We start from the raw sequence: 26615 nt of genomic DNA on the forward strand, positions 1-26615 counted from the left end.
CTCAAGCTTCCACTGCTAATTTGCTTTGGCCACATCTCTGTAGTTTATCACAGTGCCAAGAGAAGAGAGTCATTAGTGAGGGGCTCCAGGGGTGAAATGTTACAGTGAGACTGTAGTGTGTGCTATACAAAGGCGCATGAGTGGAGGGTGTGCTCTCTAACAGGAGGTGCAATTGAGAGGTAACCTTATGCTAGTAAACACAAATTATAAAAGATTAGGTCTACAGCCAGATGATCCTACATCTCTGGAGCCTGGCTGAGTTCAGCCTACTTAGCATTTGGAAGGAAGAAGAAAACGTATGTAGCAAATATTCAATATACATGCTTTTATATAGTGACTATATAAAACAATTTGCACATAAAAGCTGAATTCTACCAACCCTGACTTCATAAAATGTGTTCATTTTTGATGTTAATATTTATAACAGTCAGATCACTCCATACAATTGTGCAGTCTAACCAAGGAGCCAGGTGGTGGTGACAGTGGCAGTGACTCAGAGAATCACTGAACCTCGACTTGCATCTAAACACTGGTATGGATATGTCTTCCTTAAAGATGAACTAGCACTCTGCTATAAACAAACAAACAAAACCCCGTCATTTTCCTTACTCTTATATTAGAGCCAAATTTAATTTATTGTTTTTAGTATTAATGAAAAAGCTTTCTAAATTCAAGATATCACGGGCAAAGACTAAATTCTATCCATCTGCTTACACAATTAACCAAACAGGAATTTTTTTTTGCAGTACTTTTCTGCAGAAGCCATACCTTGCTGGATCTTATTAACGAAAGGTAACATAAGGGGCAAACTAAAACCAGAAATGCATAGACTCCATCGTGACTGCCAGTCCCAGCCATGTCCACCACCTGAACTGCAGCTGAATTTAACCTCCATTCACTCATAGTTCAGACTTTTAAGGCTCAAAAAAAAAATCCAATCTTCTCTACAAATAATATCTAACAAAACTCGCCCAGATGGCTCCATTCATTTCTATTATTTTATTCACTCTGTGCATTTATATTTACACTGGAAACATTGAAAGTCAGTTTTTCCCATTACTGTTTTATCAGCTACCTCAGAAGAAACTCAAGAGGCGTTTTCTCCTCATGTATATGTTGAAAGCACAGATACATAAATAAACACATAAAATATGCAGTCATTTCTATGGGGTTTGTGCTTTCTCCCCGAAGAACAACATTGCTCACTAATAGGAAGCAAGTTACCAATAAGTCAAGGTCAATAAGGCAAGGCCAATTAAGGAAAGACTGAGGGGGTCCCGCACCTGCCATTTGTGTAGTTCAGATAACAATGGAGGGAGAGAGAGTACTATGCATTCCACACGCTTTGATTTCATGGTGGCAGTGTGCTGTTGGCAAATGAGAATGAAGACCTTTCTTAAAGAATGAGTCTACGACAATTTCCAGACTGGGGACAAACCTCCTGAGGTGTGTGAAAGTTCTCATCTGTGACTTCTTGCGGGACTCCTTACCAGAGCTGTTGCAGAACGAGGGGTCAACGGGTCTTCCATTTTTATCAGAGCATGCTATCGCTCGGAAGCGCACGCCTTCTCCACATTCTTTGTCGGCTCCTTGCTCCCATAAGCCTCCTCGCTGAGGATCCCTTTTGCTTTCTGGTAGAATGCAAGCTGACCAGTTTCCATAAGGATGGGACATGAACGCGTCACAGGGACATGGTTCTATCTCCACCAGAGGGTACAGGGCAGCATCCTGACATTTCTCTCTCTTCTTGCTTTTCCCTGAGACAAGACATGCAATGATGTTAATTTTGTATCTAATGTTCTGTTAAAAGCCAATCACATTTTTGTAGATACAACCAGTTGAACAGCAAGCATTAAATAAAGTTTCAATCTCTTTTTTTACTCTTTTTTTTTTGCCATGGAAATAGAAATAAATTCTAGGACAATGTAGGCAGTATTCTGAGAAATCATGATATTTAAATTAATTTGAAAATAAAAATAATTTTTGTCTTAAATATAGGACATTATACTTGTTATGCTAATTCAATAATCATAAAACTCTTATTAATTGTTTTTTTATTTTTTCTCCCATCCCAATATTAACCCAGTCAAACTTTGCTTAGACAAGATGGGCTTTGTACAGTTGTTATCACTGTCACTTTGTATAATTAATAAAACGGTTTGGTTATCCTTGTCTTGGTGTGGGATTCCCCTCTGTATGTTGTGAATAACATTGGTTAATAAAGAAACTGACTTGAGCCTAAGATATGGCATAACTTAGGCAGGCAGGGGAAACTAAACTGAATGCTGGGAGAAAGGAGGCAGAGTCAGAGACAAGCCATGTAGCCCTCCTGGCGACAGATGCTGGAACTTTAGCCAGTAAGCCACAGCCATGTGGCCATACACAGATTAATAGAAATAGGTTAAATGAATATGTATGAGTTAGCCAATAAGAAGCTAGAGCTAATGGGCCAAGCAGTGATTTATTTAATACAGTTTCTGTGTGATTATTTCAGTGCTAAGCAGCTGGGAATGAAACAAGCGGCCTCCTTACTACATTATCTTCTTTAAACTAGTGATTTCTGGAGAATCCAATAAAAGCATAAGTGGCAAGCCCTTTCCTTTTCCTACAAAAAAAAACCCTAAAAATTAATTTCTCCAAAAAGCAAAATTGCATTCTTGCATCACAAGCCCAAAAAGAAGGTGGTGGTTATTTAAGATGGTATAGACAAAGTGAAACTCATCTTGTTTCCTGAAATAAGACAATTTATAAATGCTCAAATAAGCGATAAATTTAAGTAAATAATCAGAACACGTTTCTCAATTTGAGAAAAGCCAGTGAGGTCCATTTGAGAAATCCTTTGAAGCTGAGAATGCTGGCAACTTCACCTTACCTACTAACTTTGGTGGTACTTTTAGCTGCATTCCCAGCTTTGAGTAATGACAATGGAGAAACATGTTCAGACCTCTGACTGCTCGGTAACAGTGTTTCCTGATTCCAGCCTGGCCTAACACTTGATAGAACTCCCCTGTTGACATGTTTCCTATATAGCACTAAAGCTTTCCCTGATGTAATCATTCTACCACTTCTTCTCTCACTAGTGAATCAATAGTTTGACTCACGGCTGGTTGTACAAGTCATAGGAAGCTTTGCTGGTCTATTTGTGGTCTTTATGGCTCTCTTGCAAATACTTGATATAAGCTGATATGTGAGAAGTTTTCTCCTTGTCACATATTTTACCTCATACACATTTCTACAAATGTTTCCTGGTGGATGATTGATTTTTTAACATGTTATTTAATGTTTACAAATAATTTAGTAAGATTTCTGTTGAATCTGAATCACTCCTGGTGCAAAGCATCCCTTGACTTGGGATTGCTCTACCGTGATGTTTCCTATCTATTGGCCTTTCGGAGTGCTGTATTCACTCATGTCTGTCATTGGAGCACTTAGAACCACTTTGAGAAGTACAGACAACACTGACCTAAGAACTTTTTGACTATGATATTGATCACCACACAGTCCTATTTCCTCCCATCAGCCCTGGCTAGAGCAGTACTCCTCACATGAAGTGCTATGGAGCTTCATTTCCATCTCTGCAACTTCCTCTTTGTTTTCAGCCCATTTAGTCTTGGATTCCAAGTCTATCCTGTACCTTGACATCACTTTTACCAAAATGATAAAACAAACATGCATTGGGAAGCAATTTCTTATCTTTCAAATTTGATTGTCAGTGCTCTCTCAGTGTGCTGATTATAACCTTATCTTTGAGATTTTCTTCCGAAATCCCATAATAATATGCCCCTTTGTCCATTACTTTGGGCTCCACCATCCCTCCAGCTACATTTTATTTATACTGCTTTACTTGCTTAGTGGAATTTCTCCCTCTGTACTCCACTTTGCTGATGTGCTTCCTTGTTGGTACCCTCCTGGGTTCTCATCTCTTGATTCATTTAATAGAGCTTAGATTACTAATAATAATTCTTACACTCCTAATTATGAATTTTATCAAAGATTTCTTGCTCAAGTGTCTGGGCCATAGGCTAGAAACCTCTACTTAAAACATCTGTTGAATTCATTGTGGTATAACCAACCTCACCCTCTGTAACACACAGTGTCCCCTGTATTTGCCAACAATGTCAGGGGAAGATTAAAGTGTTATCTACAAATTATTTTGGTATAATTCCTGCTTAGGACTAATGCCAACATTTATAGTTTATAAACATTAGTTTATAGAACCCTTATATTATCTTTTCTTTCTTTCTAACAGATACCCCTCAATTTGCTCACACTTCTAAATCTCCAATTTAATTTTCCCTCTACAGTGAAGAAAAACAGAAGGAGAAGGGGGATGACAAAAAGGAAGACCAGGAAGAAGATACTCATCTACAAAGAAAACACAAGTTACCACAGAACAAACATCCTGTACAAATGGATGCTGTCTCTGATTGTGACTTCCCTCTTAATTATACGGCCTCCCTGTTTGAAGGAGGATTGAAGTGAGTTAATGCAGAAAGGATTCTCCCAATAAGGAACACATTAGCACTAGGGCTTCATTTTGATTACATTCTAATGAAAATCAGCACTGACCTTTAGACTAAGACAAAGCTAGACTAAACAAATCAATCCCCAGCAGACACCCGAAGACCTTTCCCCTTCAGCCACAGTGTAAGTGTATATTCCCACACCTGGATACTGAATGGAGTATATCCATCATTGAATAAACAATTGTTTTACTTACCTCTCAGTCTAGAATCTATAAATATTAGTTTAGAAACAAATAAGGAACATCCAGATGGTAAATTAAAGACCCTTGGTAAAAACTGCAACAAAAAAGATGATACTCTAGATGGCCAACATTCAAAGGAGTGCATTGTATTAGGACCTACATGCTGTGTGTCTGTGTCACATGGTCTAAGTTATAAGATTTCTATTGCCATTCACATTAGAACATCCATTAAAAGTTCTGCCAAGTATCATGGGAAAAATTCAAAACACAAGAATTAACACTGCTGTGGGACAATGGTCTGTACCCTGCCACTTGTATTTTAATAAAATGCTGATTGGCTAGTAGCACGACAGGAAGTTTGGTGGGGTAATAAAGTAGGAAGTACAAGTGGGGCAACGAGAACAGAGAATTCTAAGGTGAGAAGAGTCAGTCTGCCATCAACACAAAGGAAGCCAGACACAGAGGATGCAAGATAAGAATGCCTCTCTGGTGAAAGGTACCAAGCCATGTGGCTAACACAGACAAGAATTATGGGCTAATGTAAGTTATAAGAGTTAATAAGAAGCCTGAGATTGCTAGGCCAAACAGTTTATGATTAATGTAGAACTCCGTGTGTTTTTTGGAGACTGAATGGCTGTGGGACCGAGCAGGACAGAAACCTCCTGTCAACATAACATCATAATAATAAGCCTTGAAAATGGGGGAAAATAAATCAGTTCATTAATGTGTCTTTGGCTTTTTGTTTATCAGTATTCGTCTAAATGGTTCTTTCATTTTTCATGACTAATGTATTTTATGAAACTGGTCAATTGTGTTGTCATCTAGACAGAAGGAGTGCAAAAATCAATTAGCTAGCTAAAATAGTAGCAGCTCATAAAACACAGTAACTCCTGAGTAGCCTTTTGGTAAAAGTAATCACTAACTTTCAATTATAGAATAATTAATACAATCTCCAACGTGTACTTTTACAGAAAATACATCTTAAAATGCCAATTCATTCAACTTTTAACAATTTGCAACATAAATGGTGCTAGCTGCAAAACAGTTGCTCTTCTTTTACAGGTGTTAAATATCATTATCAAACCTCTAAGACAAGGGATAACCCTGGCTACAATCTTTCTCACCAAAGGAAGTTTTCTGTCACCTCAGAGATGTGAAGTGTTGCTAGGGTAATGATTTCTGACACACTGTGTGTGTGCAGGATAGCAAACTAGCTGTAGAGTAGTCTCTAAATTCAGATTTGGTCTGTCATGTTTAATCTAGCCTATTGGATTGCTTTTTCTATGAGATTTTTGTTGTTGTTGTTCTTTGTTTGGTTCTCGAGACAGGGTTTCTTTGTAGCTTAGGAGCCTGTCCTGGAACTAGCTCTATTTACCAGGCACAAAGATCTGCCTGTCTCTGCCTCCCAAGTGTTTTCATCTGAACCATGGAAGCAGTGTTACATATAATTACATACGTTTTTATATAAAGCTGTAAGGGCAATGTTCCTTATTTGCAAATTCTCTTGTGATTACATATTTTACCTTCATTTGAATGTAGATTTCTAAGTACAGGTATACGCAGAAATTCTGCAAAAGCTCTAGTCTATCAAGTGAACCATTTTTACAAGTTAAATTATTAATGTTATCAAGAAAACAGTGCTCTTGAACAGTGGGGTCTTGAAACCAAGAGACTTTAAACTGCCCACAATAACCAATGATCATCTGTGCTCAGTCCTTAAAATGTTGATGCCAATTATATTATCTCGGTGATTATTCTGTTATTTTTCTTTTGGTTCTAATTTCATTGAATTTTTTTCTTATAAACACAAATACATATACACTTAAGAGAAATCACATGGCATTACCTATATAAACAGTAAATTTTGCAACAGTTATTTTGATATTGGCAGCAAAAAATGCTCTAGTGTGCCAACTAAACTAGGATCTGCTTCATTTTCTATTAACCTTTGCAGAGATACACAGTATCTTATTACATTCTGGCAGAATGCAATAAGACACGAAAGAATCAGCATGTGTAATTTGACTTTTACCTTATACCATTAAAGTCTGAAAGGGTCAAATTGCTTATCAGGCAAAAGACAATAATGTCAGTTATTTCTGCAAAAAAGAAAAAAACAATGGCTGTTTTTCAGCTTGCCAAACTTTTGCTAAGATAACATCCTGGGAACTTTGCCATGGGATATGCAAATTTATTTTTGCATAAAATTCACCTTGTGAGCATAAAGATTATAAAACTATGCAGAAAACTTTATTGATACCAATCATCCTAATGTCCTTTCATCTTCCAAATATTAGCCAGGTATCTATTAGATCTCAGGCATTGTTGCAAGTCTTAAGGATATGCATTGGGAGTGCAGAGGAAGGAGATATTGGACCACATTTCTTTCTGTTGGAGCCTATGTTCTCAATAAGGTATTCAGAGCAGCGTGTCTTGGCTGAAGCTGCAACGGCAGGCCCACCCTACCTGTGAGCTGCCGTCTCCTGATCTGGGTTGCTTCACAGTTCTTGGAGCAGGGTGTAAACTTCGACCAAGGGGTGAAGGTGCAGTCTTCACGGCAGGGAATGGTGCATTCTTGCACCAGGAGAGGCATGCCGTTCATCTGCTTGAGGCATTCTGTCATTTCTGCAGACTGGTTATCATCAGAGATGCACGAGACGGCTAGGGAAGAGCACACATTCTTTTGTTATCAATTGGATCAAATCAGTGAGGTGCTTTTACTTTGACAAAATAGTAGAAGTCCCTAGGGTTTGAAAATATGTGATTTCATATGGTGTTCAACATAGCTAACCTCACTGCTCCCTGGAAATTAAATTTTTATTGTTGCCATTGGAGGTATTTGAGGATTTAATTGGTTTCATTATTAATCTAAACCTTGCATTGACAGAAACCAAAATAACTTCCAGTAATTTATTATACTTCCTCCTTAGGAGCATTCGATCCCTAGACGTGGAATAGAAGTAGGAAAGTACATTGGTAAAACAGACGAGATGAGGGCAAAAAGGACAAGCCCATTGTTAGAGAGTCATATGGACGTTTGCTAGGCTGGGTTTCTTTTGCTTGGATGGTGAGATGACTATTATGGTATGGAAGCAGATATATTTACATCACAGTCAGTACCTAATGAGGAATTTCTGCTAACTCTAAATAAGCTTTTCTCCTTTACTAATACCTAAGCACCAGTTATTTTTTAAATTCTATTCCTCTAGAATAGTCATGATCTAACCAGGTGATGATTCCCACGACAAGCATCTTATCAATTTCCAGTAACTTCTCAAAATTCTCCCACAACCTTTTTCTTTAGGAATATGTCCAGTCATATCATTACTAACAACTATGAGGCAAAGTATTTGTGAAATTTCCTTGGAATTTTATTTGATGCTTTGGACTAAGGTTTAAAACCCTTGGATAAGAATAATTGACACTTTGATTCCCTTGCCTAATTATGAACTCTGCAAGATGTATAGGATGGATACCTACTCTCTTCATATAAACATATCCTATATCCCACTACTATTGCAAATGTAGACTGGAAGTTTTTGTTTAGGTGCTGAAGTGAGGGTTGTATGCTGTAAGTTGTAAAGCAGCTTCCCAGTTCTGTCTCTTCATTACCTGCTATTAACACATACACACCACCCCAGGTTATTACAACCTGAAATGTCTCCAAGCAGGCTGCTTTTGAAAATACGGTTTCCATGGTTCTGTGCTAGTATGCATCCTCCTGTCAGCATCTCTAACAACATACCTGGGAACACTTTTTTCTATAAGTCCTCCATATGATTCTGATCCACCTTTCACCACTACCCGTATTCAGCTATTGGACATGGTCTCTGTTTGCTTAGTTGATTTGATAATTTTCAACCTTTATATGATGATGATTTCATATCTTTTGCATACCTAGAGGTATTGCTTAGAGTAGTGGTTCTCAGCCTTCTTAATGCTGTGACCCTTTAATACAGTTCTTCATTCTGTCATGATCCCCAACCGTAAAATTATTTTCATTGCTAATTTATAGTTGAAATTTTTCTCTGTTATGAATCGTAATGTAAGTACTTGCTATGAAGGATATCTGATTGTGACCCCTGTGACAGATTGAGAACTGCTAGCCTAGGAGACAATTTTATTATTTAGGAACATCCATGTGGTTTCTTATAAGGACTGAATTTGTCTACATCCCCATCCTATAGTGTACAAAAATTCCTTTTCCTCTGATCCCAAATTCCAGCCCTAGAAACCTTTGTTATCTTTTGATTTTATAAGTTATACTTCTTAGCAATCTTTATTAATATACTTATTGCTATGTATTTGTTGTACAGAATCCTAGGCTTCATAAGAACATGTTCGCATAAGTATATGATGTATTCTGACAATGACCTGTATATTGGATAATTTGGTATTTATCAGAAAATAATTTTTTGTGCATATATACTACATCATCTTTTTCTTTTAATTTTTGGTTTTTTAAGAATTTCAGACATGAGTATCATATTATATCATTTTCACCTTTCCCTCATATTCCTTTCCAAATCATCCCTGGTCTCATTCCTTTCCTTCTCAAATGCATGATCTTTTCTTCTTCTTTAATACTGTTATATAATGTGCATGCACACGTACACACGCTCATACTCACACACACACACACACACACACACACACACCCTACTGAATTCATTTAGTGTTTCTCATAGGTATGTGTGTTAGCTGACCACTTGGGATTGTATAACTTATCAGGGATCTCATATCTGGAAAAAAGGAATTTCCATCCTCTCAGAAGTAATTAATTGTTTGTAGCTTTTGATCTAAGATCAGGGATTTTGAAAATTCCCCCTTTAAATGGACATGTCAGCTAGTTAACTGGTCAACAGGTCAACCAATATTGATTAGGCTTGTTTAGGCAGCCATATTGTTAGATTTCAAGGGTGTAGCTTTCCTGTCATGACTAGAAGACATTATCTAACAGCAGGTGTCCTTGTACTTTGACTCTTGAAACCTTTCTGCCCTTCCTTCATTTTTTCATGAGTCATAATTTGTAGGGATTGCATTTCTGGTGTATGTGGTATCTTGAAGGAGAATGGCCCACATAGGCTCATATATTTTCAATCTCTGTCCCTAGTTGGGGACCATTTGAGAAAGATAAGGAGGGGCAGTTTTGCTAGAGGAAGTATGCCACTAAGTGTGGGCTTTGAGGTTTTAAAATCCCGTGCCAGACTCAGTCTCCCCTCCCCCCAATCCACAGCAATAGAACAGTAACTGAGACAGTGTATCAGATGAGACCAGGTATTCCATTTTCACTTATTCTCTGTAATTTTAGCAGTTGTGGGTCTTTGTAATAGTCTCCATCTGCTGGGAAAAGAAGCCTCTTTGATGATGGTGAGAGTTACACTCATCTGTGAGATTATAGCACATTTTATTTATATAAATATCTGTTGGTGAACTCCTAGGTTGGCTCATACATTCTTCTGTGTTTAGTTTTCTGAGGTTCCTTCACATTAATTTCTATAGGAGCAGAGCAAGCTTATCTGCCTACCATCAGTGTCGAAGCATTTACTCTTTCCCCATATTCTTGCCAGCATTTGTTCATGTTTTCCTTTTCTTTTTAAAATTTTTATTTAAAAAGTATTTCATACTATATATTTGATCGTATCTCCCTCAAGTTCTCTTAGATTCTCACTACCTCCCCACCCACCCAGCGTCATGTTGCCTCTTTTGCATACACCCCTCAGATAAAAACAGGACAAATGAAAAACAAAAAATAAAAATCAAAACAACAAACTAAAAAATAAGAAAAAGGAAGATCAATAAGGCAAAAAAATCCTAAATTCATTAAAAAGTCAAAAAAAAACAAAACATCTTGTCCATTTTGTATTGGCCATCTACTACTGAGCATGCATGTGGCCTGTCCTAGAATGTGGTTGATATCACCACAGACATGCCACTGAAGAAAACTGATATCCTTTTTCTTTTGCATCAATTGCAAATAACCTCTTGGTTAGGGCTGGGACTTTGTGTTCAATTCTCATTCTTGGTGCTGGCATTTTGTCTGGTTTGACTCTTGTACATGCTGTCATACTCTTTCTGCATACAGACTGTGACGGCGTATATATTCCTCCAAACTGGAAAACCTTAAAAAAAGGTATACATGATGTACTAAAGTTAAATCAAGATGAAATAAATGGTTTAAACAGACCCATAATCCCAAGTGAAAAAGAAGTAGCAGTTATAAACAACAGACCCATAACGCCAAGTGAAATAGAAACAGTAATTAAAAACCTCCAAACCAAAAATCTTGGGGACAGATGATGCAGTGCAGGATTCTACCAGACCTTCAAAGAACAAACATGAACACTCCTAAAATTATTCTGCAAAAAAGAAGGACTATTACCTAATTCTTTTATGAGGCCACAATTACCCTGACACCTAAGCCACACAAAGATCCAGCAAAGAAAGAGAATCACAAACCAATTTCTCTTATGAACACACATGAAAATTTCTCAATAAAATACTTACAAACCTAATTCAAGAACACATCAACAAGATTATTCATCATAATAAAGCTGACTTCATCTTGGAGATTCAGAGATGGTTTAACATACATAAATCAATAAATGTAATTCACCGGAAGAACAGACTAAAAGTCAAAAACCACATGATCATCTCATTAGATGGAGACAAAGCTTTGACAAATTCAACATCTCTTCATGATAGGAGATGGAGATAAGTCTTGGAGAGTCTAGGGATACAAGAGTCGCACCTTAATTTAATAAAGGCAATTTACAACAAGCCCATAGTCAGCATCACCCAAAGAGAGGGAAACTCAAAGCATTTCCACTAAAAGGATGCCCATCTCTCCATACTATTCATTATAGCACTTGAAGACTTAGGTTCAGAAAGTAGATCAAGGGGTTTCAAACCTAAAAGGAAGAAGCTAAAATATCCGTATTTGTAGATGATATGATTTTTATATATGAAAGAAAGCTCTATACCTGCTAAACACCTTCAGCAAAGTGGCAGGATACAAAAACCACACAAAGTATCAGTGGCCTTCCTATATGCAAAAGACAAAGAGACTCTTAAAAAAACTAAACAAACAATCTTTCATGATAGCCTAAAATATCTTGATGTAACTCTAAACAACCAATCCAAAGACTTGTACAATAAAAACATTAAGACAGTGAAAAAGAAATTGCAAAAGACACCAGAAGGAAAGGTTTCCCCTTCCTTTGGGTCAGTAGTATCAATATTGTGAAAATGGCCATCCAACAAAAATCAACCTACAGATCCAATGCAATTTCCACCAAAATTCCTACACAATTATTCACAGAATTGAAAAAGTAATCTTCAACAAGAGCTGCTGAAAATGCCATCATCCCAGATTTCAAGTTACATTACAGAGCTATAGTCATAAAACCAGCAGGGTATTGTCATAAAACTAGAGACTGACAAGTGCAATAAGATTTAAATGTAATTCAGCACCCCCATGGACTCCTTGTTTTTGGCAGAGAAGCCAAAATTACATACTGGAAAAAAGACAGCATCTTCAACAAATGGTACTGATCAAACTGGACAGATGTGTCTTCTGGTTTTCCTATGACAGCTGTTCTGACTGGGGTGAGATGGAATCTTACTTTTCTGATAAGTAGTGATGTTGAGATTTTTTTCCTATGTTTATTTGCTGTTGTCCTTTATCTTTTATGAACTATCAGTTTATTTCTTTTGCCTATGTATTCTATTTTGAAAGCTTTGTCTGCATGTTTGTATGTGTGCCTTATGACTGGCTCTCTCAGAGCTCACAAGAGTGCTTCAGATCCTCTGGAACTGGAGCTATAGATGGCTGTGAATGACCATGTGTGTTCTAGGAACTGGGTTTTCAGCAAGAACAACAAGTGCTGTTAACCACCGAGTCATTTCCCTGACACCCTTAATTGGGTAGTGTGATTCCTAGTGTTTAGTTTTTAAATTCTGTGTAAGTAAACCTACACTGGTTCCATTCTACACTCTATTCGCTATGCACTACAGGAACTAGGCTGAAAATTTTAAAAGATCTAAACACAGAGACAGACAGACAGACAGGCAGGAAGATGGGGCCATGGAGCCATCCTTGAGACAATAATACCAAGAATGTGCACTTTATTGTGCTCAGGGGCAGCTTATATAGGGCTCTGGCCACACCCCAGCTCTGGGGATCTTTCAGCTGCAGATTCATCAGAACCCACGCCCCTGCCATCAGGGTCTCATGATCAGAGCTGCTCAGAGCAGAGGAAAACAAGATGGTTACAAGAAATTCAGGGTCTGTTGGTCCACAGTCCCCAACATTTGTATTTGTAATTGTCTGTCAGACGTGCAGGTAAGACACTTTCTCTCATCCAGTAGGGTTGGGGTCATTCCCTCCTTTTCTGTGCAGGAGCTTTTCAACATCACGTGACTCAAACAAACCATCAGGTGTGGACAATACATCACAATTTATCATAGTCACTCCCATGAAGCTGGGGCCTTGTCCTGTATCTTGAGATAATTTCTTGAATTTTCCCTCCTGACAATTTCAGAATTTTAAATCTGACATTAAGGCCTTCGATCCAGTGGGAGTTCTGTGGGTTTTCACAATTTCAGCTGTGGGTAGCAAGCCATCCAGGTCTGTCCCCCCCCTGAGGTGGAAGACTTTTAGAGGCAACAAAACCCTAGGCCTTAGCTCTTACCCTCACTCCGCCAGTGTCCTGCCAGATCCACTTTTATGGGAGCTTTCTGACTACTGTTTGTGGGAGCTTTTTAACTACTGTCAGCACAGAGGCAAATGGACCCTGCCATGGTTACTGCTGCCAGCAAGATAGGTCGGATCCATGAGGCGGCTTTTTTCAAATCCAGCCTTTTGCTCCCTGCCGCGGCTTGTGGCATGGCAACTTGTGGCATGGTGGTTCAGTGACAGGACAGATCATGCTTCTAGGTCTCTCTTATTATTAAGTTTAAAATCCCTCAAAAATTGAGGCTTTTTTCATATAACATTGTGACTGCTGCCATTTTGACTGAGGTCATGTGACCTCACCACCATCTTAGCTGAAGTCAAGTGACTTCACTGCCATCTTAACTGAGTGGCTTTTCCATACAACATGTGGCCACTGCCATTTTGACTGAGGTCGTGTAACCTCACCACCATCTTAACTGAGGTCAAGTGACTTCACCGCCATCTTAACTGAGTGTTTTTTTCAAACAATATGTGGCTGCTGCCATTTTGACTGGGGTCAGGTGACTTCACGACCATCTTGGCTGAAAGCCAGGTCAAGTGACCAAGTTTTGCCATCTTTACTGAGGTATTACCTGCCTGGTTCCCCAGTGTTAACTTTATCACATGGATGACCTTATCGCTATCTTAACTGAGAGCTAGGTCAGGTGACCAAGTTCTCCCATGTTTACTGAAGCATGCCCTGTCTTCCCCACTCACCAGTTTACTTATTTTTTTTCACTAAATTCCTCTTGTTGACTCTCTTGCATGTGTTTCGTGCAGTGGTGTGCCTTTGGTAGGGCCCACCAAGAGCATCCACTTTGCCCATTTCCTGTCCACTCTCTGTGTGTGATCATACATGTAACTTAAATGCACCTATGCTAAATGTTGTAATTGTTCATTACATCTCATTTCAGACTACAAAACAATAAGTCTCATGTTTAAGTCTCTTACAAAAATACTTTATATTTAATCCAACTCTCATTTAAGATATAGTAAGCTGTTCTCTACTATTGTCAGATCTGCCGTTAACCTTCTATTGCAAGCAGTTTTTTCTTCTTTTTGTCTTTTTACAAGTGTAAATCTTACCTGTTAGGAGCCAGTACAGTCAAGCTCAGACCCAGCTCTCCAGGCAGATTCTCTACTGTAGTTATGTCTGATAAACAGCCCTCAACTGCTCAGAGATCTAGGGAATATGGCATTTAAATATTTAATTATTAAAAAACTTTTCATAACAAAAAGAGACAGGTTGGCTCCTAGCAGCAGCACTGTACTCCCTCCAAAGAAGACAGAAGACAAATGGGCACACAACAACATCCATCTACACTTGGCAAAACTGCCTTTCATCTAAGCTGAAGATCTCCTGACATGGACAGAATTGTTGGAATTGACAGAGTAACTGCTCAGGTCAAAGTAGGCCTGTCTTCCTACAGATTTCTCAGCCCACAGGATCTTCTGAATCCCGGCAGGCCCTGTGCTAAACAAAAAAAGGCAAATGCGACCTTCAGCAACTATGAAGGACCCTGAGGAGTAGCTCTGGGTGCCTACCAAGTGAGTTCCCTGTCATTTTTTAAATCAGTAACTCAAGTAAAATTTTATCCTTCTCAAAGATCTCTAATACAGGTTGATAACTAAAAGGTTTTGTCAGTTTAAAAGAACAAACTCACCAAACAAATTTTAAATCAAATTTCTCTCTCATGATGCCTTTCATAGTCTTAAAAATACTTTTCATTGTACAAAAATATGTCACAGTCATTATACAATGTATGTGTCTAAAACTTCTGTTTTCACAAACCCAAAGAATTCTTGTGAGTTCCAGGGAGCCAAATTGAAGGATGCACCTTAAATAGGTCAGATACATCCACCTCTTGATTCCCTGGTCCCAAATTTTTTTTCTTAATTTAACTTTGTTCTTTGTTCTGCCAATACCTTAACCAGGTGTAAGAGACATCAGACATTTCCATACCACAAACACCAGAAAGTAACAAAGAGACCAGCTATGCTAGGATGTGGCCAGCACCCAGCCTTCTCAGGTTCCCCCCAAAGACAATGCCCACAAATAAGCAGGAAGAAGTCTTAAGAATCTGCCGCCCCAATTCCTTTAACTTATGGTGTTTAACCTCCAGCCTTCATATTATATAAAAGAGATGGGAATATGGGAATGTGATGATTGTTTTATCTCTTTATAAGATAAGCCATGCCCACTCCCTTCCCCATCTACTGAGGCAAGCTGATCTTCAGCTTCCAGCCTGAGCTCTCTCTCTTTTCCATCTTCCTCTTGGAGAGGCAGCTTCACTTCTGCCTCTCTCCCCACTTCTCCCCTTCCCCCACTTCTGTCTCTCTTTTCTCTCTCTCTCTTCTCTCTCTCCCCTCTTCTCCCCTTTTTTCTTCCCCTCAATAACCCACCTAATAAATGTTCAACTTTATTCTGCATGGCATGCCTATCCATGTCTCTGTCTCTTGCCTGCCTGTCACATGTCTCCCTGCTTGGGACCAGCCACCACTCAGAGACTGGCAGCCATCTCTGCCTGGGACTGGTTGCTCCCAGGGCCCACTGCCTGCCACCACATGGCCCGCTACCACAGCTTGGGGACCTACAGCATTTCTGCTGCCTACTGCTGGGGATCCTGCAGCATTTTTAATTTTTCCATTATACTTTCTCCTATTCTGATTTTGATGGAAATGCTTTCAGCTCCCTATTTGCCATGATGAGGGCTTTAGAGTTCTCCTATACAGCCTTACCATGTTGACACATGTTCCTTCTATTTTGCATCTCTTCAGGGCACTTGTGAAGGGATTCTTAATTTTTTCAGAAGCCTTTATCTTGCATATCCTGATGTGATCATATGATTTCTGTCCTTAAATCTACTTAAACGCTGGAAAATAGTTATTGATTTGAATGTGTTAAACCAATCCTGCACACTTGGGAAGAAATCGACTTGGTCATATGATATTTGACTGTGTTCTGGAATTCAGTTTGCCAGTATTTCATTTAGACCCTTTGCATTTATCATCATCATGGGAAATGTTCTAAAATTTCATTTTTGTTATGCTCTCTGATTTTGGAATCAGGGCAATACTGGCTTTATGAAAATAGCTTAGTTACTACTTTCTTTTTCTAATTGTGGAGTAGTTTGAGGTGCACAGCTGTTAGTCTTTCTTTGAAAATCTGGTGGGAATTACAATGAGTCCATCTGGACTTGCACTTTTTAAAAAAATCAGGGAGACTTTTTTTTTCTGAGTATTATTTCAATCTTCTTGCTAGTGAGATATTTGTTTGTTGTTTGTGTCATCCTGGTTTAACTTGTTATGTGCTATCTGTCTAGAATTTTATATATTATTTTTTTAATTTTGCGGTTTATTTGAATACATTTTAAAGTATATTTTGCCATACTGTAAAATAAATCATAGTTGGGGCACTTTTATTACAACTTATTAAGAGATGCCATGTGATAAGGTGCAATGATCCCTAAATGCAGAATCAATGCAAGTGAGAACACTATAAATATTTGTTATGCTGGGAGAGTATAAATGCAGGCCCCTTTCAGATTCCTATTCCTATTATATTCTAAATTTCTTTCTTTATTTGGGGCACAAGAGAGAGCAAGTCTACGTGAGTGCTGCAAATCCCTCTTAGAACTGGTGCAAGCCAAAGCCATTTAATGCTTTAAGGCTAAGAAACTAGCCCACATGATGATAGAAACACAATGCTTCCCATTTGGACATCTGCTCTGTTGCAGGTGGAGCTATTCATTCATTTCAATTATTTTTTTGTTTTGTTTTTATCCACATCCTGGTAAAAAAAATTCCATTGCACACCAAGCCAACATCACCTGCATCTTCTTTGTTAGGAATATCACAGTCATTAATTGCAAATATAGCAAAATACTTTATCTAATGTAGGGCGCAGACAAATGTTATTTGAATTGCACATTTAGATAACCAATTTTGAGTCAATTTAGAGAACTGTGTCCTGCCAAGTTAATTTTTTCCAAGACGACAATACACTGAATAACAAGACAAGAAATTTAAATAATTATAAAGAGCACCAGCATCTGAAATATAATCCCTGATGTATATCAATGAGAATTTTGTCAACAACAAGAAAATACTTTATTCCCTTTCTATAATTTCCTGTGAATAAGTTTAGAATTGGGAAACTATGACACATAAAAACTTTTACTGATACTTTGATATTTTATAAACCACCTAGGTTGGAACTCACTGAATTTTTAAAGTTAATACTAAGCTATTATGAAATAGTGAAGAAAGGAATAAGGAAGTAAAAGAAGAACCCATGCATGGCAGAAGAGGTCACAGACACCGGTAGGGAACTAATGCTATACTGTAAGTTGTCTTTACACTAGCAGGTAAGTACAGCTTCACCCCTCATCCCCACAGTGTTCTTTTTTAAATAGAATGAATTTATTGCAGAGAACGTTAAGTGACCAAAATGCAGAGAATAAGATGTGGGTTGCTCATCCCTAGAGGGGACATCTATAACATAATTCCTGCACCTAAGACTGAAATGATTCTAAGAGACAGAGGACCAGGAAGACCACTGCAAAATAGTGTATTATGGACTTAACATGAATGCTACAACTCCAACCTCCTAAGAAAATTGTTAAGTACACAACACCACACCCGTCAACATCCAGCATAGATGGACAAAGGCACATAATGTCCCACCCCTAGCTACAGAGATGCTGAGGGAGAGTCAGTTTTCTTCAAGGACAAGCCCCCCCCCCGCTAAAGAAGTCATTCTCACACCATAATATGCAGTGGCAACACTAAATGGACCCATCAGGATGTGTACACACACACATGCAAGCACATGCACACACACACACACACACACATATGGGTATATGATGTATATATGCATATATAATCATCAAAGAAGAAGACATAAATTTAAATGGGTGCTGTTAGGGGACAGAGAAGGAGTTGGAAAGGGGAGAAGTAGGGGGGTAAGATGTAAATACATTATATTTATGTATGTAATTTTCAAAAAAGGAGGAAGAAGGTAGAAAAAATAATCTATAGCCTCTGATTGAATTCTCAGTGTTGTCAAATGGCAAAGGTACAGACAGCAACTACAAACACAGAGGACTTAGGTCTGTTATTTCACTGTTCTTGCTTTAGTCTCATCACCTTTAAAATATGTGTAAGACCTTCTATGAAAATAGAGTGGTGAAAAATTTAAATGTCTTACATATACTACAGGCTCAATATATTTTATCAATGAGTAGTAAACCTTAAATGTCTTTTTAAAATATAAGCAAGCAAATGTGCAGGTAGCATACACACACACACACACACACACACACACACACACACTTGCCCATACCCTGTTTGTTACCTGGCCATTCTCACTATCTAAAGGGTAAAGCAGGTGAATACCTTGTTTCAATTGCCATGATTCATATGCTACAGTTATCGACAGTCATCATTAATCAAACAAGAGACCATATATGGCATGGCCTCATGCATGATATTAATGGGGCTGCATTCATTAGGTTTGACCAGGAATTATGGTTTTCATAGTTTTTCAATTTTTTTTAATGTCAAGTGTGAAAAGATCACTGGAAATAAAAACATGAACAACCGACAATTTCCTTTATGGGAATGTTCTAATATAAATAACTTTATTGGTAAGAATTTATTGACTGTTCATTGGATTGTCCTGCAGGATAGGAAAGTGCTGACGAAAAGTACTGAGTAAACAGGTTACAGCCCTTGCAAATACTAACAGGAAACAAGCCTGGGCAAATGCAGAGAGAAGACACTAGAATGAATGGAGAGACACAGAAGCCAGAGCACTGGCTAATCCCACACTCTTTCCATTGTAAAACCCACTGGCAAAAGATATTCTTAAACTATATTTCTTGCAGACAAGCTATGATATGGCTCTGTGACTGCCACTAACGTTATGTAGCCTCCTTATATCAGACAGCTTCTTCTGAAGAGCAAATCAGAAGCAAGAGTCTACTTATGAAACCACAGACTCGGGTGTCAAACCGAACTAAGGGTGACCAGACAATCTTTACAATGGCCTCATCCAGTTTCTGTACTGCTCTTCAGACTCAACTTATTCAAGAAAATGGGATGGTAATAGTAAATGATAAACATCTACTGATAACTGACTAAGGTGAATTGCTTAATACAAAGCCAAGCACATATTACGTTAATTAGATGAGTCCAGGATTTGAACACCATACTATCACCCAAATAACTACTTCAACAGAATGAAGAGGCAGGGACGAGTATACTCTCTCCAGATCTTGCCTAAGAAGGGTCTACCTAATCCCACTGACCCACTTGAGCCCTAAGTGTGATTGGAGCCTTTGACTAAAATGTGGAGCTCCGTAGCCTCGTCTGAAGGCAGCAGGACCTCTGAAGGTTACTGTGGGTTAAGTGTTAATGTCTGTTAAGTGTTAAGTTCTATTTAGTGTCTATAGGGTCTATAGGAATGAGACTTGTACGTTATATCAAAAGATCACAATCCCAAGGAAAGATATAAACTCAAATCCAAAGCCTGATGGGAATTCTTTCTGGAAATGCTTAGATTCAAGATCTTCGGGAAGACTGAAGAAGGGAGTGAAGAAGAGAACGTGGAAACTGTACATAGAAGTGCTGGTCCTCAGACGTATACATGGTAGTCATGTCCACTGTAAGAGCTACTAGACTCTTCTCTGGCAACACTAAATTAAAGAGGATTTAAATTTTAGTAAGGCTTTAACTCCTGTGGTAAAGATTTACAATTATGATAACAATCTGGGCTTTATTACTGATGGAAAGAGACATGAACTTAAGATGCAAAGAACAGTAATGTCTGAGGATCAGAAGCAGACCTGATAAATGTCACTTTCTCCCTGTGTAGGGTGGTTGAGATACTGCACTTTCTTTATAAACCTTCATCACACATACCTAACTACAGCTTCTGCTCTATAGAATGGCTGAACTTAATCCACCCAGCTGCTCATATACTGAGCTGAACACATACACACACACACACACACACACACACACAGAGAGAGAGAGAGAGAGAGAGAGAGAGAGAGAGAGAGAGAGATCAGAATGCGAACAAAGGCACCATGTATGCACAGGAGTATCCAGATATGTACACATACACATATGCATATAGATGGTTACATGTGATCTGTTCTGCTAGGCCATAGAAATGAGAGCTACGGGCAAGAAGATGGATAAAGGGACATCACTGCCCTTTCCCTAATTGTGATAACCCAGGAAAAACTTGTTGAATGATATAATATAATACATACTCATATAATGGGGCAAACAAGAAAAATAAGACATGGCTGAGGATTTATCTCTGAGATGTCAGCTTAATTGAATCCTAAGACCTGGATTTTTCAGATCACGACAAATTATTTACATGCCACAATCCAGGGGAAAATATCTCTTCCGGGGCTTTTAAAGCTTCCCGAGTACTTACTAAAACAGTAGGAAATGATTTCCACTGGAGTAAGGAGACAGTCTTTCCGGCCATGCATTTCCAACTGGACTGAATCTTTAAAGGGAGTATTAATTCCAATCCCTCATTACATTTCATTTATTATACTTGTAAGATTGCTGGCTTCACTAGAGATGGTCACACTCCTACGTAAGAGTATTGCAAACAGATTCAGAAGGATCTCATTGTTAGGCATTGCTTTAAATTCAACTTTCTTAAGCTCTGGACAGATTGCTCTGAGTGGCTGCCGGGACTATGGGGTTTCTTTAATAGAAATAAAGAAGAAATTAAATAAATTATTAAAATTAAATAAATAAAAGTCAGGTGTCTGAGATTGACTGTGGCAGGGTACCTGAAAATTCTCCCCAAACCTAGATATTTACATCTGCCTATCCGAGTGTCTATTCAAGTAGGTAATGTATGGGGAGATTACAGGGGACATTAGTCATATTGATTACTAGAAGAGGTTGTAGGACATAAAATATTTGTGAGTTCAGGAACAGAAACAAGAAAGACCTGCTGTGAATTCTCCGAGTGTTTGGAAGTCTTTACAATGGAGGATGGCCTGGTAACTGAAATCAGCAGATTTTTTAGCTATTACTAAATGGCTGGTCTTTCTGCCCCCTTTCACCTCTAAACTCTGCTCTCCAGGCTGTGATAAGTTTCTCCTGTTTTCAATTATGCTGTGATGAGGACAAGGGTTAGCGGCCTTATGACAAGAAATGATAATGTTCTGTCAGGAGACAAAATAAGGATAGAGCCTGATCCTTCAGATATGTCCAGGCTCATCACCCTCAACAAGGACATCAAAATTACTTTTGTAAAGTTGCTTCTGACCAGAGTTCAACCCTAATCACCGATAGAAAAGGCTAGAATAAATTTCTTTCAAGAGGTCATGGTTTCCAGGACTGAATCTATGAGCATTGCTGCCCTACAAAATAGGGAGGCCACGGATGAGGTCCAGAACTCATTGCACACACATCCAGGAGCTGAGCAAGTGGGTAGTGATAGTTCAGCCAGCAAAAGTCCATGACACATTTTCCGTTTAGGTGGTCCAATTGCAGAGACATAATCAACATGAAAAGGAAAATCCACAGTACCCAGGCAGTCCAAGAGCAGAGCAGAAGAGCCTCGGGCATTGAGTAGTCAGAAGGGTCCAGAAGGGTCCAGAAGTGTCCAGAAAGGAACTATGTATGAATGGTAAATAAGAAGTGTGCAGAGGACTAGAAGACATGGTGCCTGCATAGGGAAAGATGTCAGATGAGCTGGCTATCTATTGTTTCAGTAGACCGGCACCAACAATGCTGACACTACACATTCAGCACTCTGTATGAGGTGGCAATGCCAAGATGTCCTTATCCTGAGGAAAGAATTTAGTACGTAAGACTTGTTTGTAATCGCAAAGAGCTAAAAGCTGTAACTTAAATTTGGAAAATATATAAGACATCAGTTCTATCCTCCTACATTAACAAATATTTGACCATAATGACTGGGCAACTAAAGTCCCTGGTTCTTTAGTGAAAGGGGAGTTGCTGTGATTTTTTTGTTGTTGTTTTTGTTCAGAATGTGCGAATTGATGGTGACTGGTGTTATAAATGGCCCATAAAGTGAGAGGGTAAAGAGAAATTCATTCTATTAGAGTTCTCACAATTAAAACTCTGAAATTCACCTACAGTCAAAATGGCAGTGGGACGGGTTCATCTAGCAGGCTCGGCTAGAGAGTTCATGGATTTGTCTTGATCAATTTCCAGAGGCTACCTCCATCCCTAGCCCACAGTCCCTTCCTCTGACTTCAATTTCAAAAAAAAAAAAAAAATCTTTGCTTCTCTTTCCATCTTTCCCTGAGGCTCCATTAAAATATCACTGTAGCTAGTCTTTCTCTGTCCCTCCAGCTCCAAAATAATGACATGGAGACTTCTTATTAATTATGAAAGCTTGGCCTATAGTTTCGGCTTGTTTCTAACTAGTTCTTATAACTTAAATTAACCCATTTATATTAATCTATGTTCTGCCACGTGACTCATGACTGTTACGTCTCCTGCAAATCCTGATTGCTGTGCATCTTCTGGTGGCTCCTGGCATCTCCACCTTTTTTCTTCCCAGAGTCCTCTCTGTCCCTGGAATTCCCACCTATACTTTCTGTACTTTCTGCCAAGCTATTGACCAATCAGCAGTTTAGTACACCAATCACAGCAATAAGGTTTCATACAGCGTACAAATATCCCACAACATGTTACCTCCTACAAGACTTTCCTAAGAACTACTGTGGTAAAGGCCATCTGGAGAAATCCACAGGATCTCAGATTAGCAGCTTTATACATCCCGGTCTACAAAATATCTTTTGCCATGGAGGTTACCATGTTCTCAGGATTATGAGTTAGATAGCATGAATATCAATATCCAGCCTCCACACTAGGTATCACCTTGTTCAGAAGAGTGAGAAGGAAGGCAGCATCACCTACACCCAAAGGTTGAATAATGAACAGACTTGGTGCTCAGGTTTAAAGTGGCTTTCCATATTTCCTGTTCTTACAACACTTATTTTTCTATAGTAATTTGGTTTGCTTTCTTCTACCTAGCCTACCCCGAGAGCTATTTCCACATATGCAGCTGGGATCTCCTTCAGGGAAACAAACTGACTTACTTCTTACTATAGATGAAACATAATTAAGCATGTACATCTGCATCAAACAAAAGCACATCTCAACGACAAATGCAATTATTTGAATTATGGAAAAACGCAAATCCACTTTCCTTCATCCAAATCTCACGGCTCAATTATAGGTTTTTAAATGAGAGGAAAACTCTTTAGAAGAGTATTGGTACTGAGAACATAGTGAGAGTAGCAGGGGAAAACTGAAAGCCCTGTAGCCTTGGCAATCAGACTGTCTTTCCTAGGAAATAGTGCTTGTTTAACTTTTCATTGGAGACTTACTCTTAACGATCCACCTTCAGTAATGACAGCAACTCTGGACCACCCTCTCTCATGCTCAAGGTCTATCCTCTGACCAGGGTAAGGAGGCACATAAACATCTTTTGGCTTAAAGACCTTCCTTGCTCATCTCTGCCTGAATACTAAGGCTACAAGGAAGGCTAAAGATTCTTCTCAACTTTCATAATACTGCAAACCTTTAATACAGTTCCTCATGTTGTGGTGATCCCCAACCATAAAATTATTTTCATTGCTACTTCATAACTGTAATTTTGCTACTGTTATGAATCATAATGTAAATACCTGCTATATGACCCCAATGAGTCATGACTCATGGATTGAGAACCATTTTTCAAGAGTCCAGAAACTAAGCTTTTCCTCAGATAGCCAGTGTTGTTGCAAGACAGAAGGAGCAGGAAGAGTAACAACCAACACCATTTCTATGGCACAGATGACATCCTGGCCTTCTATACTGGCTGGTTTTGTGTGCCAATTTGGCACAAGCTAGAGTCAACAGAGAAAATGGATCATCAGTTGAGGAAATCCCTCCAGGATGTTCAACTCTGGGAGAGCCTGGTCCCTGGGGGGTAGTGCCATCCCTGGGCTGGTTGTCACAGATTCTATAAGAAAGCAGGTTGAGCAAGTCAAAGGGAAGCAAACCAGTAAGCAGCACCCTCCACGGCCTCTGCATCAGATCCTTCCTCCAGGATCCTTCCCTGGTCGAGTTCCTGTCCCGATTTCCTTCAATGATGAGCAGGAATGTGTAACTCTAAGCCAAATGAACGCTTTCCTCCCCAACTTGAGTTTGGGTCATGGTGTATTTTCACTGCAGTGGAACACAGACTGAGCTTTCCATTCACAACAATGCCCAGCCTTTGGATACCCTTTGGATAGAAACCAATTGAGCAAGGGGAACTTCTCTAATGTAGTCCATTCACAAGATGTCCAACAATTCCTCCTCTGTGACACCCATCTGCAGCGGAAAAGACATTTTTACTTGCTACTTCTCTAAATCGATCAATGTGGAAGTTAAAGCCGATCCTGGCGTACGCTGTATGCTTTTGTTTCCCCCTTGTAGTTAACCGCTCTCTGTGCAGAGCACGGTGGGGAACGTTGTATCTGGAGGCTTCGTTCTGCAAAACCAGTGTTTGAGGACCACATAGGCTTGTGATTACATGCTGACTGACATAGATGCAACTTTGGAGTGGGAACAGCATGAGTTGTGGAAATTGAATTAAACAATAAAACCTGTAATTGCTTGTTAGGGTGTTTTAATTGACTCCTAAGTACCATATGTGGAGTTGTGTGGCTGCAGGAGCCCAATTATAAGCTTGCTTATGGAAAGATACAACTCATTTTGTATGTTGGAAATATATTCCCCAATTATTGTTGCCCTCTCAGAAAAAGAAGAATTTTCAAATAAATAAAGAATGCCCATTAAGCTCCTAATACACACTTAGTCCCTAGGTAACCGAGAAGCATTTTATTTAGGTTCTAATACAAGATCAGAAAATAGGCAGTTTTTTTAAAGAAATGCCCTTTTGCTTTCTTCCCAGGCATTTGTTGAGCCCTGGAGCCCTCTATGTTCCCTGAAAACTAAAGAAATGTGCACAGCCAGGCCTCTTGGCTTCAAGCTATTTGAATCCCTCACTACAAACTATGGATGAAAGTAAACACTCCAAGAGAAAGGGTAAAATAAAATGACAAACAATTCATACAATGATTTAAAGAAGCACGAATGTACATATGATTCACAGAGGAGAAGGGAAGATGAGATGGAACTCTAGATGTTGATCTGTTGTGGGAAATTCCAGAGAGGGTTGCTGGAATTTTGGTCAAGTTATCCAGTCATAGTGAGAAAAAAGACACCAGAATCAGCTATGGGCTTTGGGAATGGGGGGAAAGTAGGGTTCAGAGATGAGCTAAGGTAACTTACTGGTCAACACAGAAAATCAGGAACTTCCAGCTGAGGAGAGAGCTAGCATGGGCATGAATATCTGGAGAATCCCAAGTCCAGGGAGGGAAGAAACAAATTAGAATAAAATGTAACCTGAGGGGCTAAAGAGTTGCTTCAGTGGTTAAGAGCTGTTGTTGCTCTTCCGGAGAACCTGAGTTCAGTTCCTAGCAGCAACGTGGGGGCTCACAACCACCTGTAACTCCATTTTCTGGGTATCTCCTGCCATCTCTTAGCCACTTCAGACACTATATGCACATGCCACACAGATATTCATATAGGCAAAACACTCATAATTAAAATAAAAAGAAAATGTAAAGAAAAAATTAAGATCGCAAAATGTGTTTTAAACAGTTGCTTGAAGATGGTGTTTGTAAGATGTGACTTTGAACCACACCAGTTTCCATCAACCACAAAGAAACCATCAGAATAATCATGTAAGTTCAAATTGAAGTTAGCTAGCAAGATTGCAAGACAAGTGTCTTTTTGGTGTATACACGGTGTACCTGTGTGTGTGCATGTTCATGTGTATGAGTGCAAATGTGTGTAGAAGCCAAATGTCAGATAGCTTCCTTGATGATTTTGCACTTTATATGTTGAGGCACGGTCTCTTCCTGAACCCAGAGTTGGCATTTCTGCTAGACTGGCTAGCCAACTTGCTCTGGGAATCCTCCAGTCTTTGCCCCCACAGTGCTGTGTTTACTGACAGGCCACAATGCCCACCCGGCTTTTAATATGGGCTCACGGGATTTGAACTCAATTCCACACACTTACACACTGAGGGCTTTATCCACGGAATTGTTTCGCCAGTCCCCAAGATAAATATCTTAA

The 26615-nt window shown here is 39.0% G+C and overlaps 1 protein-coding gene across 1 annotated transcript in view; it reads right to left on the reverse strand.

Annotated features, from left to right (window-relative positions):
• The window catches only part of Thsd7b (thrombospondin type 1 domain containing 7B), an 871002-nt gene that overhangs the window by 252009 nt on the left and 592378 nt on the right, over positions 1–26615 (reverse strand). The window contains exons 13-14 of the mRNA XM_057770607.1: positions 7175–7369; positions 1491–1757 (exon numbers count right to left, since the gene is read on the reverse strand). Of these exons, the coding sequence (XP_057626590.1) occupies positions 1491–1757; positions 7175–7369 (462 nt within the window). The remainder of the gene's footprint in view (positions 1–1490; positions 1758–7174; positions 7370–26615) is intronic.

The sequence above is a fragment of the Chionomys nivalis genome, chromosome 5 (assembly GCF_950005125.1).
Source record: "Chionomys nivalis chromosome 5, mChiNiv1.1, whole genome shotgun sequence".
NCBI lineage: Eukaryota > Metazoa > Chordata > Mammalia > Rodentia > Cricetidae > Chionomys > Chionomys nivalis.